At 58.4% G+C, this 12,207-nt stretch overlaps 1 protein-coding gene across 1 annotated transcript; it reads right to left on the reverse strand.

Moving 5' to 3' along the window:
- Nucleotides 1–452: 452 nt before the first annotated feature.
- Nucleotides 453–10,259, reverse strand: PKDCC (protein kinase domain containing, cytoplasmic). The gene is made up of 7 exons (XM_049652246.1): nucleotides 9,444–10,259; nucleotides 5,086–5,208; nucleotides 4,216–4,487; nucleotides 3,483–3,562; nucleotides 3,120–3,227; nucleotides 1,343–1,516; nucleotides 453–1,122 (listed from the first exon to the last, which is right to left on the reverse strand). Exons 1-7 carry the CDS (start codon nucleotides 10,080–10,082, stop codon nucleotides 1,034–1,036), a joined length of 1,485 nt encoding a protein of 494 aa, XP_049508203.1. The 5' UTR covers nucleotides 10,083–10,259; the 3' UTR covers nucleotides 453–1,033.
- Between the last annotated feature and the right edge of the window lie 1,948 nt (nucleotides 10,260–12,207).

Consider the following 12,207-nt stretch of genomic DNA (forward strand, 5'->3'; position numbering starts at 1 on the left):
GGATATGGAGGGCCAAGGAGGGAGGTGGGCACCATGGGAGAGGGACCTGAAAACACGTTTTGCCAACTGCAGTGTTTGCCACAAAGATTTCACTCCTCCAGAGGTCATCCCCCATGACCTCCTGCCCCCATTTCCCCCAAACACCAAAGACGTTAAGTGAGAATGAGTAAGTCAGCCCAAGAAACTGTGGCTTGGGAAGAATCCTTGCCAGGAAACGTCATTTATTAATTGACTGATTTTTTTCCTTTTTCTTTCTTTCTTCTTTTTTCTTTTTTTTTTTTACAAAAATAAACATTTTAACGAACAAGAAATACAAAAGCTTCTGGATATACAAACTCCAGGAGGGGGGAGAGGCTGGTTTTGGCTGCTTGGCGGCTTTCACTGAAAGCAAATGAGGCAGAAAGGCCCCGGCCCCACCCCCAACCCAGGTCCTGGCTCAAACCGCAACCTGCTCCTTGACCCCGTGTCTTGGCTCATACCATGTGTGTGCTCCTCTGTTCCCGCCTCTGCGCTGGCCTGCGGGTGCCCCCGGTTGAGTGGCCGGAGGCGGCCTCCCCAGGTACGGAGTTTCCCACATCCCAGAGCATCGCCATCCGGAGCTCGGCTGAGAGAACACCCCGTGACCGATTGTCCCACGCAGCCCCTGCCAGATTGTGGCGGGCAGCAGCAGCAGCAGCAGCAGCAGGGGCTCTGGCTACATTCTCACACCATGAACACAGTGATGGGGCTGCCCACAGAACTGTCCCAGCGAGGGGCAGAGGCCCCCGCGGGGACACCAGCCTGAGCCTCACTGGCAACTCAGAGGGTTGCAGAGCCAGTCAGCCCCCTGTGATTCCTGGCCTGGGGCCAGCAGTCCCATACCTAGACCGGTAAACTCACATTTTAACATTTGGCATTATTGCACGTTGTCCTGGTCGCCTCACTGGGGGGTGTCAGCCTCGTCTGCAGGGCTTTGCAGGTGACATATGAAAGTCACTCCCTCCCTCCACAGGCGAGCCCAGCTGGCGGGGCTGCTCTGCCGCCAGCTGGGCCCTCAGGTCAGCGAGGCCCTCACATATGTGGTCTTGTTGGGATCGGGGACCACGTGGCTCCATCCTGTCTTGAAAAATACCAGCTGCCGACCTGGGGGCAGAGGTGAGACGTAACAGGACTGTTTCTCTCCCTGGAGGCGGGGCCAGTCTCCCTAATGTGACTGCCCAGAGGACACATATACTTGTCCCTCATCATCTCTGCCTTCTCGTCTTCTCATCAAACCTGGCTTCTGATGGGGGACTGCTACCTGTCAGTTTCTTCCAGGGAGCTCCAGTCACCTCCCTCCGGGTGTCCTTTCCCACTGGCTCACCTGTCCAGGTGGTCTGGTTGGTGACCACAAAGGCCTGGCACTGGGCATGGCTCTCACAGACGTCCACGGCCTCAGCCACGTTGAACACTGAAAGGAGGCAGCTTCCATGGTGGTAGGAGGGCCAGCAGCGGTAGTCTTCCTGGGGGATGGTGCTGCCTGGGAGGCGCTGGTACTCTGTGGGTTGGGGACGGAGCTCAGATGAGAACTCTGTGTCTCTAGGCATGAGGGCACTGGGGCCACTTTATGAACAGGGCTAAGACTCATTTCCTAACGGAAAGCTGAAAGCTGAAATCTAGCCCTAGTGTGGAGATGATGAAGGCAGCTACCACTGGGGGACTGGGCTGACCACCCAGTAAAGGCAAAGGTGAGATTCAGTTTCTGGGAGATACACAGCTCCCAAATCTAAGAGTGCGCAGTGGGTTCAGACAGCACATGATGGCGGGCACATCGTGGGATAAACACACACAGAGCTGGAGATCAGGACATTTTAGACATTTAGAGCCGAGCTTCTCAAACTTCAGTGTGCCTGTGAATCTCCAGTGAATCTGGTTAAAGTGCAGATCCTGACTGAGAAGGTCTGGAGCGAGGCTTAGGATTGGGCACTTCTAACCAGCTTCTGGTGCTGCTGGTCTGCAGATGGCACTTTGGAACAGTGAGAGTTTAGAGCACCCCTTGGTCCTACTTCCTCCTGGCTTTGGGCAGAGAGGTTAGGCAAGCTCCTGAGGGAGGGGACAGTTAGAGGTTTCTGAGCTTAAGGGGAGGTTTCTGAGCTTAAGGGGAATGCAAATGAACGTGGAACACAGCAATGACAACTTCAGTGTCTGGGAGGGGGCTGGAGGAAAAATCTTTCCATTAGCGGAAAGAGCCCCCAAATGCTCTGAGAGCTCCTCAATCAGGAAGATGCTTAGTTGCAGGCCGCCTGTTCACCTGAGTCCTTTCGGCTGCTAGGGGAGCCTCAGCTCTGCACTGATAATGCAGAGGCCCTGGGCCTCTGGTCACCCCGCCCTCCTGCCTCCTTCTTCTCCCAGGGACTAGACCAAAGTCCAGGGCTGGCTGTGATTTATAGCCCCATAAACGGCGTCCTCAGGGACAGAGCCAGCCATTGTTCACCTCGTTAAACTTTATTTACAGGGCTAACGAGGGCTCCCCCACCCCTAAGACTGGCCAGAGCTCCTTGAATACAGAGGCTGCCCACTCCTGGCCCCCCTGCCAACCATGATAAACCCCAGGGCCTCAGCGGAGGGACTATAGCAGTGGCTAGAATTCTCCGCCCGGAATTCTTGGGCTTCTTGACTCGTTTTGCTAAGGAGCCCCAACCACCTCCAGCCACCTTTCTCACCCCCCAGAAGGGTAGAGGAAGGAAAGAGAAGCAAACATATATTGTATTCCAGCTGTGTTATAGGAACCAAGGTTAATTGCTTGCACACACTTCCCCTGGCATTTATTCCCCAGAAGTAGTTTGTGAGGCACGTAATAAACCCAATTCACAGATGAGCAAAGTGGGCTCGAGGTGAAGGTAATCTGCTCAAAGTCACACAGTCAGTACATAGTGGGGTCTGGAGCCACCCGGAGAAGGGGTATCAGGGCCCACCTCCCCAGGTCAAGGCAGAATGACCACTCAGCCAGAGAGGACACCTCCAAGTAAAGGCTAAACAGTCAGTGGTCTCCCCGAGTGTGCCTTAGAAGGATGAGCCGCTTAGCCCAGTGAGGGCGACCACTCACCCTCCCACCTGTTCCCCACCTCCCCAGCCCCTGGGGCCCTGTTGGAGCCACTCACCCGCTCTGCCACCTGCCGTGGCATTCTGCAGGTACTGCCCGCTCTGGTACAGGTGTAGCACTTTCTCCAGCTGGGCCAGAGTCTCGTCTACTCCCCAGGTGAGCTCTCCTGCAGAGTGCAGTGTGGCTATGAGAGGGTACATGGGCTTCCACTCCTCCCTGAGGTGGCAACCAGCTGCCTTTCCCTCTCTCCCTCTGAAGCCTGGGCCCACATGACCAGCGTACTGGAAGGGGGTTTGATACAGAATGCCACTTTGGGAAACGATGGTTTCTGGACTATGTGCTGTCCTGGGTCATTCTTGTCTCCATGCCTGCTGGGGGAGGGGCAGGGTGATGGGACGCGGAAGGGCCCTGGAGAGCTCACCTGTGGCATTGACAATGCTGTCCAGCAGAGGTCGTAGTGAGGGTGGGGCACTGTGGGGCAGGAGGTATGTGAAGAAAAACCTGGGACGGAGAGAAACCAGGGGCTCAGTGGTCCAGCCTTGGAGGACGCATCTTTCCTCTGCCCCAACTTGGGACAGAACCCTAATCGGGCCGGGGAGCCTGATCCCTCAGGCCTAGGCATAACCCCAGAGTGTACCAAGGAGTCTGCTCGGACTCAGGGTAGGGATCTGGGCACATGCTAAGGCCGAAACTTGACTTTACATGAAACTGAAAGCTGAGGTCTGTTTCCCTCATCCATCCCCAGGACTTCCCCACCACCCAGTCCCATCTTACCCCGTGAGCTGATCGCTGTCAGAGCAGCCCCCTGGCTGGGGCCCAGTGAGGAGCTTCCAGAGGTGAAGGACCAGGGGAGAAAGGGGGAACACGAATCCCACCAGCCCTAGACTCCACTGTGACACTATTTTAAGAAGTCTCCAGCTGCCACCCCCCAACCCAGATTCTCCTTGGAGCTATTTTTAGCATCATCATCAGGAGCCTGAATGTTCCCTTCTTGAGTGGGTGGAAGACTTTCTCTGCCGCTGCTGCTCTGTTGGTCAAGGCTGAGCCTCCCTGCCCTGGCTGGCCTCCTGGAGCCCACGCTGGCTCTCCCCTTGCCACGCCCTCCGGGGCCCACTCTCCCTCCCTGGCCTTCCTGAGTGGGAAGTGGAGGTCACCTGTAGGCATTGTAGAGGTTGCGCTTCTCATTCATGCCCTCACACCAGCCCTGGGCTGAGCAGGGCAGGGTGAAGTTCCTGGCTGGAAACTCCAGTATGCAGTCTGTGCTGCTTGTACATGGTGTCTCCTCCACGCGTGCGTCGTCCAGATCCGTTACCTTCAGCTCCCCATCCACCAGCACAAACTGTCGGGGGCGGAAGTCCAGCAGGGTGACGGAGCCCAGCGGGGAGTGGGCCAGGTGGTGGAGGAGGCGGCCCAGGCTCAGGCAGATCTGAGGGGTAGACACAAGGCTGCTCACCGTGTCTCTCCTGGGAAAGGGCCTGGGGGGCTCCAGGGCTCACCCCTTTGGGGTTCTGGACTTCGCTTGGGGTGGAGGGGTTGGCTTTTCTCTTAAAGGCCCCAGTACTTACTAAGGGCTGAGGGTCAGGGCCCTAACAGAGCAAGCCAGTGATTTTTCTATTAATCCAGGCTGGCCTGACCCTGACCATGGGCGGCACATAAGCTTGTGGGTAACGGATCTCCTCCCTAAAGCTGCATCTTGAATGTGGTTTTAGTTCAGTGTGTGGAAACAGAGGGAGGGTCAAGCTGACCTTAAGGTCTTTTCTAGTCCTTTGCAGCCAGGCTACGTGTGTGTGTGTGTGTGTGTGTGTGTGTGTGTGTGTGTGTGTAAGGGGGCAGGAGTACAAAAACGTCAGGATCCTCTAGGTCTTGCTTCTTTTTTTAACCCTTTGGCTGATGGCCGAGTCAGCTTTGCTCCAACTTTCCCTCCTTTTAGATGGAGGAGGAGTCAAGCTGCTCTGGAGGGCTGGCCTTCTAAGGGAAAACCATCCCAGGGAGGAACCCAGGGCCCGGCCCTCCTCCCTGCTTACTCGGAAACGGTCCTCCCAGGAAGTCTGCAGCAGCTGGATCATCTCCACAGGGGCACCCAGCTCCGTGATGGTAGTCAGGGTGTCTGGGATGTCCTCGCTGTCCTGGTAGCAGTAGCCATAGAGCTAGGGGAGGTCCAGGGCAGGTCATTAGGTCACAGGGTCGGGGTGGGGACAGAGAAGGGTTGGGCTGTCAGATGCCCCCTCCCTGTGCACTACCGACCCCCTACCCCCATCCCTAGGCTGTTGTTGCAGCTCAGGCCAGAAGAGACCAGCATCGACAGCATTGCCTGAGAAGCCTGCCCTCTGTCCCTGCAGCCAGAGTTCCTGCTGATTACATCAGCCTCTTACCTCCTGCCTCCCAGGTAAATGGGCAGGTGTGGACACCATGTGTCAACCATGTGCCAGGCACTGTGCTAAATGTTTTACATGCGTAACTCGATTCTTATAATAACTTTACACAGGCATAGTAGGTACTATTATTAGTCTCCAATTTACAGGTGAGGAAACCAACTCAGAGAGGTTAAGTTCCTTGCATAACATCACACAGCTGATAAATGCAGGAGCTAGGATTCAAATTTACGTCACTCGAATTCTAAGAATATCATCCGTTAATCAACAAGCCAGCAAATTGGTATTATACCTCTGCCTCTGCTCCAATCCTTCTCTATTCTTTATCATTTCTACTTGGGGGCAGCTTCATTCTTTTCTCAGCTCTGGTCTTGTGGGCGGTAAAACAAGCTCCCTCGGGATTGGGAACAAGCAGTAGGTAAGAACAAAGTGTCCAAGGGGCACATCCTTGGCGTGTTTTTCATATGTTGGTGGTGAGGGGGAGGCGGTGGTCACACCCACCAATGGGAAGAGTAGTAAGGGAAGGTTTCTGGGGAAGATCAGTTCTTTGGGGGCATGCTCACAAGGGCCTGCCCACTCCGTAGGACCTGAGGCTGGGCTTGGTACAGCTCAGCTCAGGGACTTGTGGGAAGCACAGCCTGACTTTGTCATTAACACCTAAACCAGCATCCACAGAGAGCCCTGCTTCCTTCAGCCTCTGCCACCACACCGCACATCAGTTAGGGGTCAGCTGCTGCTCAAAACAACCAGCACCCTGTGGGGTAGGAACACAAAGGCTGAGTTGTCCAGGCCGCAGCAGGCAGAGGGGAGAGCTGCACAATGTGGGGATTGAGGGGGGAGTGCGGCACAGGATCCAAGCACGGGCTAGATGTCCCTACATACCATACCATCACCCTTCTTACCATCATTCACACCCCGCCCAGATCTACTCCAGGCCCTCACATGCCCCCTTCGGTCCCAGGAGTGCCCTTTCAGCACCCCCTTCCTGAAGCCAGCGGCCCCAGTCCTGCTGGCATGAGAGAGAAGGCACGACTCAGCGTCCGCCATTAGCTCACCAGGGTGGTGAACTGGGGGATCAGGGGACAGTCCCAGGCACCCTCTTCTTCCCTCTCTGTCTGCTCCCCCACCTCGCACCAGCCCAGGGAGGCCCCAGATCCTGGTGGGGCGGGGTGGGGGGAGGAAGGTAAGGGGAGCAGCCCTGGGGCCTGGTTCTCATTTTCTTGCCCAGAGTCTGAGCCTTTGTGGGAAACTTCTGAAGGGTATTAAACACCCGGAGGTCGTTAAATGCGCTGTTAACGAGGTATTAATCAACACCCCTCAGGAAAAAATAAAAAGACACCATTAACCCCCCCAGGAAGCGTGAGGCTGAGCATTTCAGGCACATCTTTTGTTCGTTTGGGAGAAGAAATATACCCTAGCAGGGCCAGATTCTGGGCCCAAGAACGCCTGGGGCCCCATCTGAGGCCTGAGCTCCTGGGACTACGGGAGTTTGGGGGGAGGGAAGACCCTTGCACCCTTTGACCCCAGGCTATAGAGGCATCTATCATGTGAGGAGTGTGTGTGTGTGTGTGTGTGTGTGCATGTGTGCGTGTGTGTGTGTGTGAAGGGTGACGGAAGAAAGAGAGAGCTCACCCAGGCAGTCCCCAGAGACCAGAGAGAGTGCTGGGAGGTGCCCGTGGGACATGTTACCTGGCTATTTTCTATTAGAACCCACAGAACCAACTTTGGGGTTGCCAGAGAGGGGGAAGGGGCTTCGGGTGGCCTGGGGGAGCCGGAATTGTCAGAAACATTCTTTGGCTCCTCCCCAGGGCATCTATCAAACGATTTTGAAATTTTAAATGATTAAGAGGTATTAAAACATTATTTCTAGTTCCCTGCGCACCCTCACTGAAGCCTCCTGAGCAAGAAGACCCCGCAGCAGGCTTCCCTGGCACCAGAGGTAACACGCTGCTGAGGAAGCCAGAAGGAGCCTGGCTGGGGGTCGGGGCGATCAATGGAAATCAGTCCCAAAGCAGTTCCTAAACTCACACCAAAGAAGCCTTTCCTTGCTGGAATGGCAGCTTTTTAGCTTTCCCCAGATGGAAAGGATTGGGACCCTTCCCACCATATAACCCTTATGCCCCAGGGTGACTAACACCAGTCTCTGACCCTGGAAAAGTCACACAGCCAACCTCAGACAGCCCAGTCTTGGTCTAGTGAGGGGATGGGTGAAAACTATTCGGCTGTTTCATATAATTTCATTTTGGCGCCTTCGGAATTGGGCAGGGGGCCTGACATTAAAGCTGACGATCACTCTGTGATGTGTGGGGGCAGTTGGCTAGATGCTGGTCAGGAAGCTTGGCTGGGGTTAGTGAGGGAGGGAGAAATTCCATAAGAGACAGGGAAGCGCAGTAAACCTCAAACCTGTCCTAAGGGAGGGGCGTCTTGAGTCAATTAACTCACACTTAATGTCCTGCTTCTCCACTGCTTCAGAATCAGACTGACACCCCAGGGTTGCCAAAAAGTTCCCAAGAGCCCCTGGGAAGCGAAGAGAACAAGATCCTCCCAGTTAGAACGGCCACGTAACCAGCCGCTTGCTCTCCGGAGCTCCAGGCACAGTGTCAGCTGTGCAACCAGGCATAACTACCCACAACTGTTGGCTCTGCCTGACCTCCTGCAGCCGGTTCAGGGCCTAGGACCTGGTCACAAGTGTCTGACCAGAGTTCGGGTAGCCTGGGGAGACCTGGAGCCAGCGGGAATATAAATAGCTCTCTGGCCTCTCTCTCTCATTCTGGAATACCCACCCAGGCCTGGGGTCCATCTCCCTCCTCGCCAAAGGAGGGAAGGACTCCTGGATTTCTGGTCAGTTCTACTGGGTGCAGAAAGGTTAATCTGAGTGGGCTAGGAGGTGGAAGGTGTGGGCAAGGTTCTTCTGCTGGGGAGTCTGCACACACCCTCTGTTCCGCGGGCCAAGACCAGTCAGGGATTCCCCTCTCAGTCTGCTCAGACATGTGCAAAGGGAACAGTTTGTCTAATCCTAGGGCCGACTCAAGGACATAGAGCTGGGGGAGAGGAGGAAGTGGGTGTGTTAGGGCAGTGCTGGGGCTGTGAGAGGCCCATGCTCTTAGTCTCAGCTGGAGGGGACAAGGGGTGGGGGTGTCTCATCTTTCCCCTCTGTCCCCCAGGGAACAAGAGGGACAGAGTCCCATTTAGCAGGAACCTGGGCATCTGGCTTTTTCAGTCTTCCAGCTACTGACCACATCTACTCTGATAATGTGACCCTGAGACCCTCAGGCCTGTAGTCTGTCCCCTGAGCACTGAGCTAAGACCCTAAGGCTTCCTCAAGGATTCAAGGGCTGACTTTAAGGCCTGGAGAATGGCAGGGTCACTTCTGGGAAGGGCTGTGCATTTCCTGGCCTACTACCCAATTCCCTCCAGTCCTTCTAGTGGCTTCTGGGTGGGGTAAGGGGTGGGGATAGTCTGGGAATCAAGCCTGACACAGGGTCTCTTTCTAGCCATTCCCAAACCCATTGCCGTCCCGTCCCATTTTCAAAGTCAGACAAGTCACTGGAAATTGAGAGAAGAGGGGTTCAGATTCCATCAGGAAAGGGGGCCCTATCATTGCAGTTGGAATCCTGACTCAGGGATGACCTCTGCTCTGTGTCTTGGCTTGCAGTCATTTCCCTGGCACTCAACACCCTAGCTCCAGCCCGAAGCAGGGTCCTAAGTCCTAACAGACCGGCACCCCTACCTCTAGTTTTGGGACCCTCTGTCCTGGCCTCTGTCTTCAAAGGATATGGTGTGGAAGCTGAGAGACCCAGGAGTCCCTCCTTAAAGAGACACCCACTCAGGAGTGAGAGGCAGGGTAGTGTGGTGGGAAGCAGCCACGGTGGGGGTTGTGCCCCCAGCTTAACGTGGACACAGTCACTGGGGCTCCGTTTCTTTACCTAGAAGACCAAGGGTTCTCTTCCAGCCAGAGTGACCGGGCTTGGGCACGTCCAGCCAGCACCCCCCCCCCCGCGTCGTCGTACCTGCAGCACGTTGGGGTGCCGCAGCCGCTCCAGCAGCACCATCTCCTTGAGCAGCTTGTGGGCCGCCAGCCGATAGCAGCCCCTCCGTGCCCCGAACTCGCGCACGCAGCTGCCCAGATCGTGGCCGCTGAAGTCCACCGCCTTGAGCGCCACCGCGGCGCCGCCGGGCAGGCGGACCCGGTACACGGCCTTGGTGTAGCCTGAGCCCACGTACTGTGCGCCGGACACGTTGCGGAGCGCGGCGCAGCCCAGGCGCGGGCCCGAGCCGGAGGAGCCCGGTCCGGGAGCCGGGGGCCAGCCCGGGGCGCCGTCGGGCAGGGGCCGGGCCCGCAGGGGCCGGGGACGCTGCAGGCCCGGCCCGCCCGGAGCCAGGTCCATCAGGCGCCGCCGCTCCGGCCGGCCGGCCCCGGGCCCCGGGCCCCCGCGGGAATAGCGCTGCACCTCCTCGTAGCGCGCTCGGATCTGCCGGGCCAGTTCCCCGCGGCCCCCGCGACGGCCCGGGCCCGGGGCTGGCGACGGCCCGGGGGACTGGCCTGGCCGCGGAGGCTCCGACCCCGGTGCGAAGAGCACGTTGAGGACGGAGCCCAGCAGGAAGGAGGCGCAGAAACCCGCGGCTACCGCCGCCCGCCGGCGCCGCATCGCTCCCCTCCCCCCCGGCCGGCCGGCCCCGCGCGGCTCCCCGGCCCCGGCCCCAGGAGGCTCAGGCTCCGAGGCGGCTCCGCTCTGCGTCCCGCCGGCCCCCTGCCCAGTCCGCGCGCATGGCCCCGGCGGCCCCGACCCCGGCCCCTCGCGGGCCGCACATCGGCCTGACACTTGCCTCCCTCCCGCCCTGCCCCCGCCGCTTATAAGGCCCGGAGCCGCCCCCGCCCCCGCCCCCTCCGCCTCCGCCTCCCAGCTCCCGGCCCGAGCCCGTCCTCGGCGCCGCCCCCTCCGGCCGCCCGGCCCGGCCTTCCCCGCTGACTGACAGCGGGACCTCCTCCCGCGGCCGTCCGGGCCTGGGAAGCGGCGCGGAGGCGGCTCCGGCCCTGCCCAGCCCGCGGGCCCCCGAGCTCGGGCCGCGAGAGGGGGAGGGGGCAGCGGCGGCCCCACGACGCGCGGGAGCTCCGGGCCCCGCGCAAGGGCGGATAACGGGGCCGGGCTGCCGGATAACGGGACCGGGAGGCGGATAACGGAGCTGGCCGGGCGGGGTGGGGGAGAAGATAAAGGGGTGAAGCCGGAGGGTAATGGGCTGAGCGGGGGTGGGGGGGGGCGGGGGGCGAGCAGCTGGCTCTGGGGTGGTGGGGGTCCGCGTGGTTTCAGAGCTCCCTCCCGGGGCCCAGAGCCTCCCGCGGGTGGGGCTGGGGATGGCGGCTCCTCGCCTAATCTCGGATCTCTGGGCGAAGGGGGTGGGGGTGTGGAGAGGTGGACGCAGAGAGGCTGGCACCTGCGAGTCTGCGAGGGACGGGAACTCTGGGATCAGAGGAACAATCATGAGGTTTTCGAAGATGCCCTACTGAACCTCCACCCCTAAGTCTGGTTTCTCATTTTCCTTGTCCCTGCAGCCCCCAATCGAAACCCTCTCCCCGGGATCCCCGCAGTCAGACACGGTCATCAGCGGATCCAGAACCATATGCATGCTAGTAGCTTGTGCAAAGAATGCATTTGTACCCACGGACGTGCGTGGTCCAGGCTGTCTGTGGACTGTGTGCACTGGTGTCTCTGAAGGGGCCACTGTGTCCGGGGAAAGGAAAGGAGTGTGTGTGTGCTCTGTGTGTAGGTTGGTGCTGACTCCGCCAGAACTTCTGGTCCCTCCTCCTCCCTCCCTGATTGCATCATTAGTGCTAATTGAGGGGCTTTCACACGCCAGTGCATTAGCTGTTTGGAGTGAGCTCCCCCCTCCTGGGAGAGATAAGCCGCTGCCCCTCCCCATCCCAGCCCTCCACATCCCCACAGCCCTGGAACTGTCCACCCAGAACCTCTCACCTTCCTGGGCACCTTCCTGCCTCCCTCTGGTTCTGGACTGGTTAATCTCTTTCTTCCCTGGCAGTGTCAGAAATTGGCTGGAGAGGAGTCAGGGAGGTGTCAGAAGGACACCTCTCTGAGGGGGTGTCCAGGAGGGGAGATTTTCCTGCAGGGGGCTGAAGAGGTCTGACATTCCTACAGAATGCAGTCACTGTGATGAGAGAGGGACAGAAATCTCTGCCTGATTCTTTTGGACTTGGAAGGGCAGAGGAGAGGACTGAGTCTTTGATCTCCAGCCTGTGATCCCACTGAGGTAGGGGCATCTATCCCTGACTCCTGGGGGTCCCCTGAGTCTCGAAAGTGGGGGCCCAGTCTAACTTAGCAAGCATGGGAAAGGCAGAGTGAGAACAGCCACGATTCTCCTGAGAACTTTGGGTTTGGTGAGTTCCGTCTGGTCCTGTTTAGCTGCTCTGATCTGCCCTGTGCTGGCCCACGGCTGCTGGGTGTGGGGGGAACACTCTACGCAGATGCCCTCCCCAGCCCTCACACCAGATGTCTTTGTTCTAATTAACTGTGCTGGGAAAACCAACCTGGGTTTGTAAACAGAGCTACTGGCTAAAGTCAACAGGGAGCAGCAGCAAACAGCAAACATTCTCCTCACACAGCCTCAATCCAACCCAGCACCCCCCCCCCCCCCCCCCGCCCTGGGGGAGAGGAGAGGCTTGCAGATCATGAGGCCCCCTAGCCCACTGCTGAGTCAGGGAAAGCTTATCTGCCTGGGTGACCCCAATATGGCCGTTCCCTTCCCGGTTCCAGGGGTTCC

This window comes from Panthera uncia (assembly GCF_023721935.1).
Source record: "Panthera uncia isolate 11264 chromosome A3 unlocalized genomic scaffold, Puncia_PCG_1.0 HiC_scaffold_12, whole genome shotgun sequence".
Classification (NCBI taxonomy): domain Eukaryota; kingdom Metazoa; phylum Chordata; class Mammalia; order Carnivora; family Felidae; genus Panthera; species Panthera uncia.

Excerpts from the sequence above, each read along its gene's own strand:
- PKDCC (XM_049652246.1), bottom strand. The coding sequence starts at position 10,082 with ATGCGGCGCCGGCGGGCGGCGGTAGCCGCGGGTTTCTGCGCCTCCTTC. Across the intron at positions 5,209-9,443 it reads GGCACCCCAACGTGCTGCAG|CTCTATGGCTACTGCTACCA; the intron begins GTACGACGACGC and ends GACCTCCCCTAG. Across the intron at positions 1,517-3,119 it reads CACGGCAGGTGGCAGAGCGG|AGTACCAGCGCCTCCCAGGC; the intron begins GTGAGTGGCTCC and ends CCCAACCCACAG.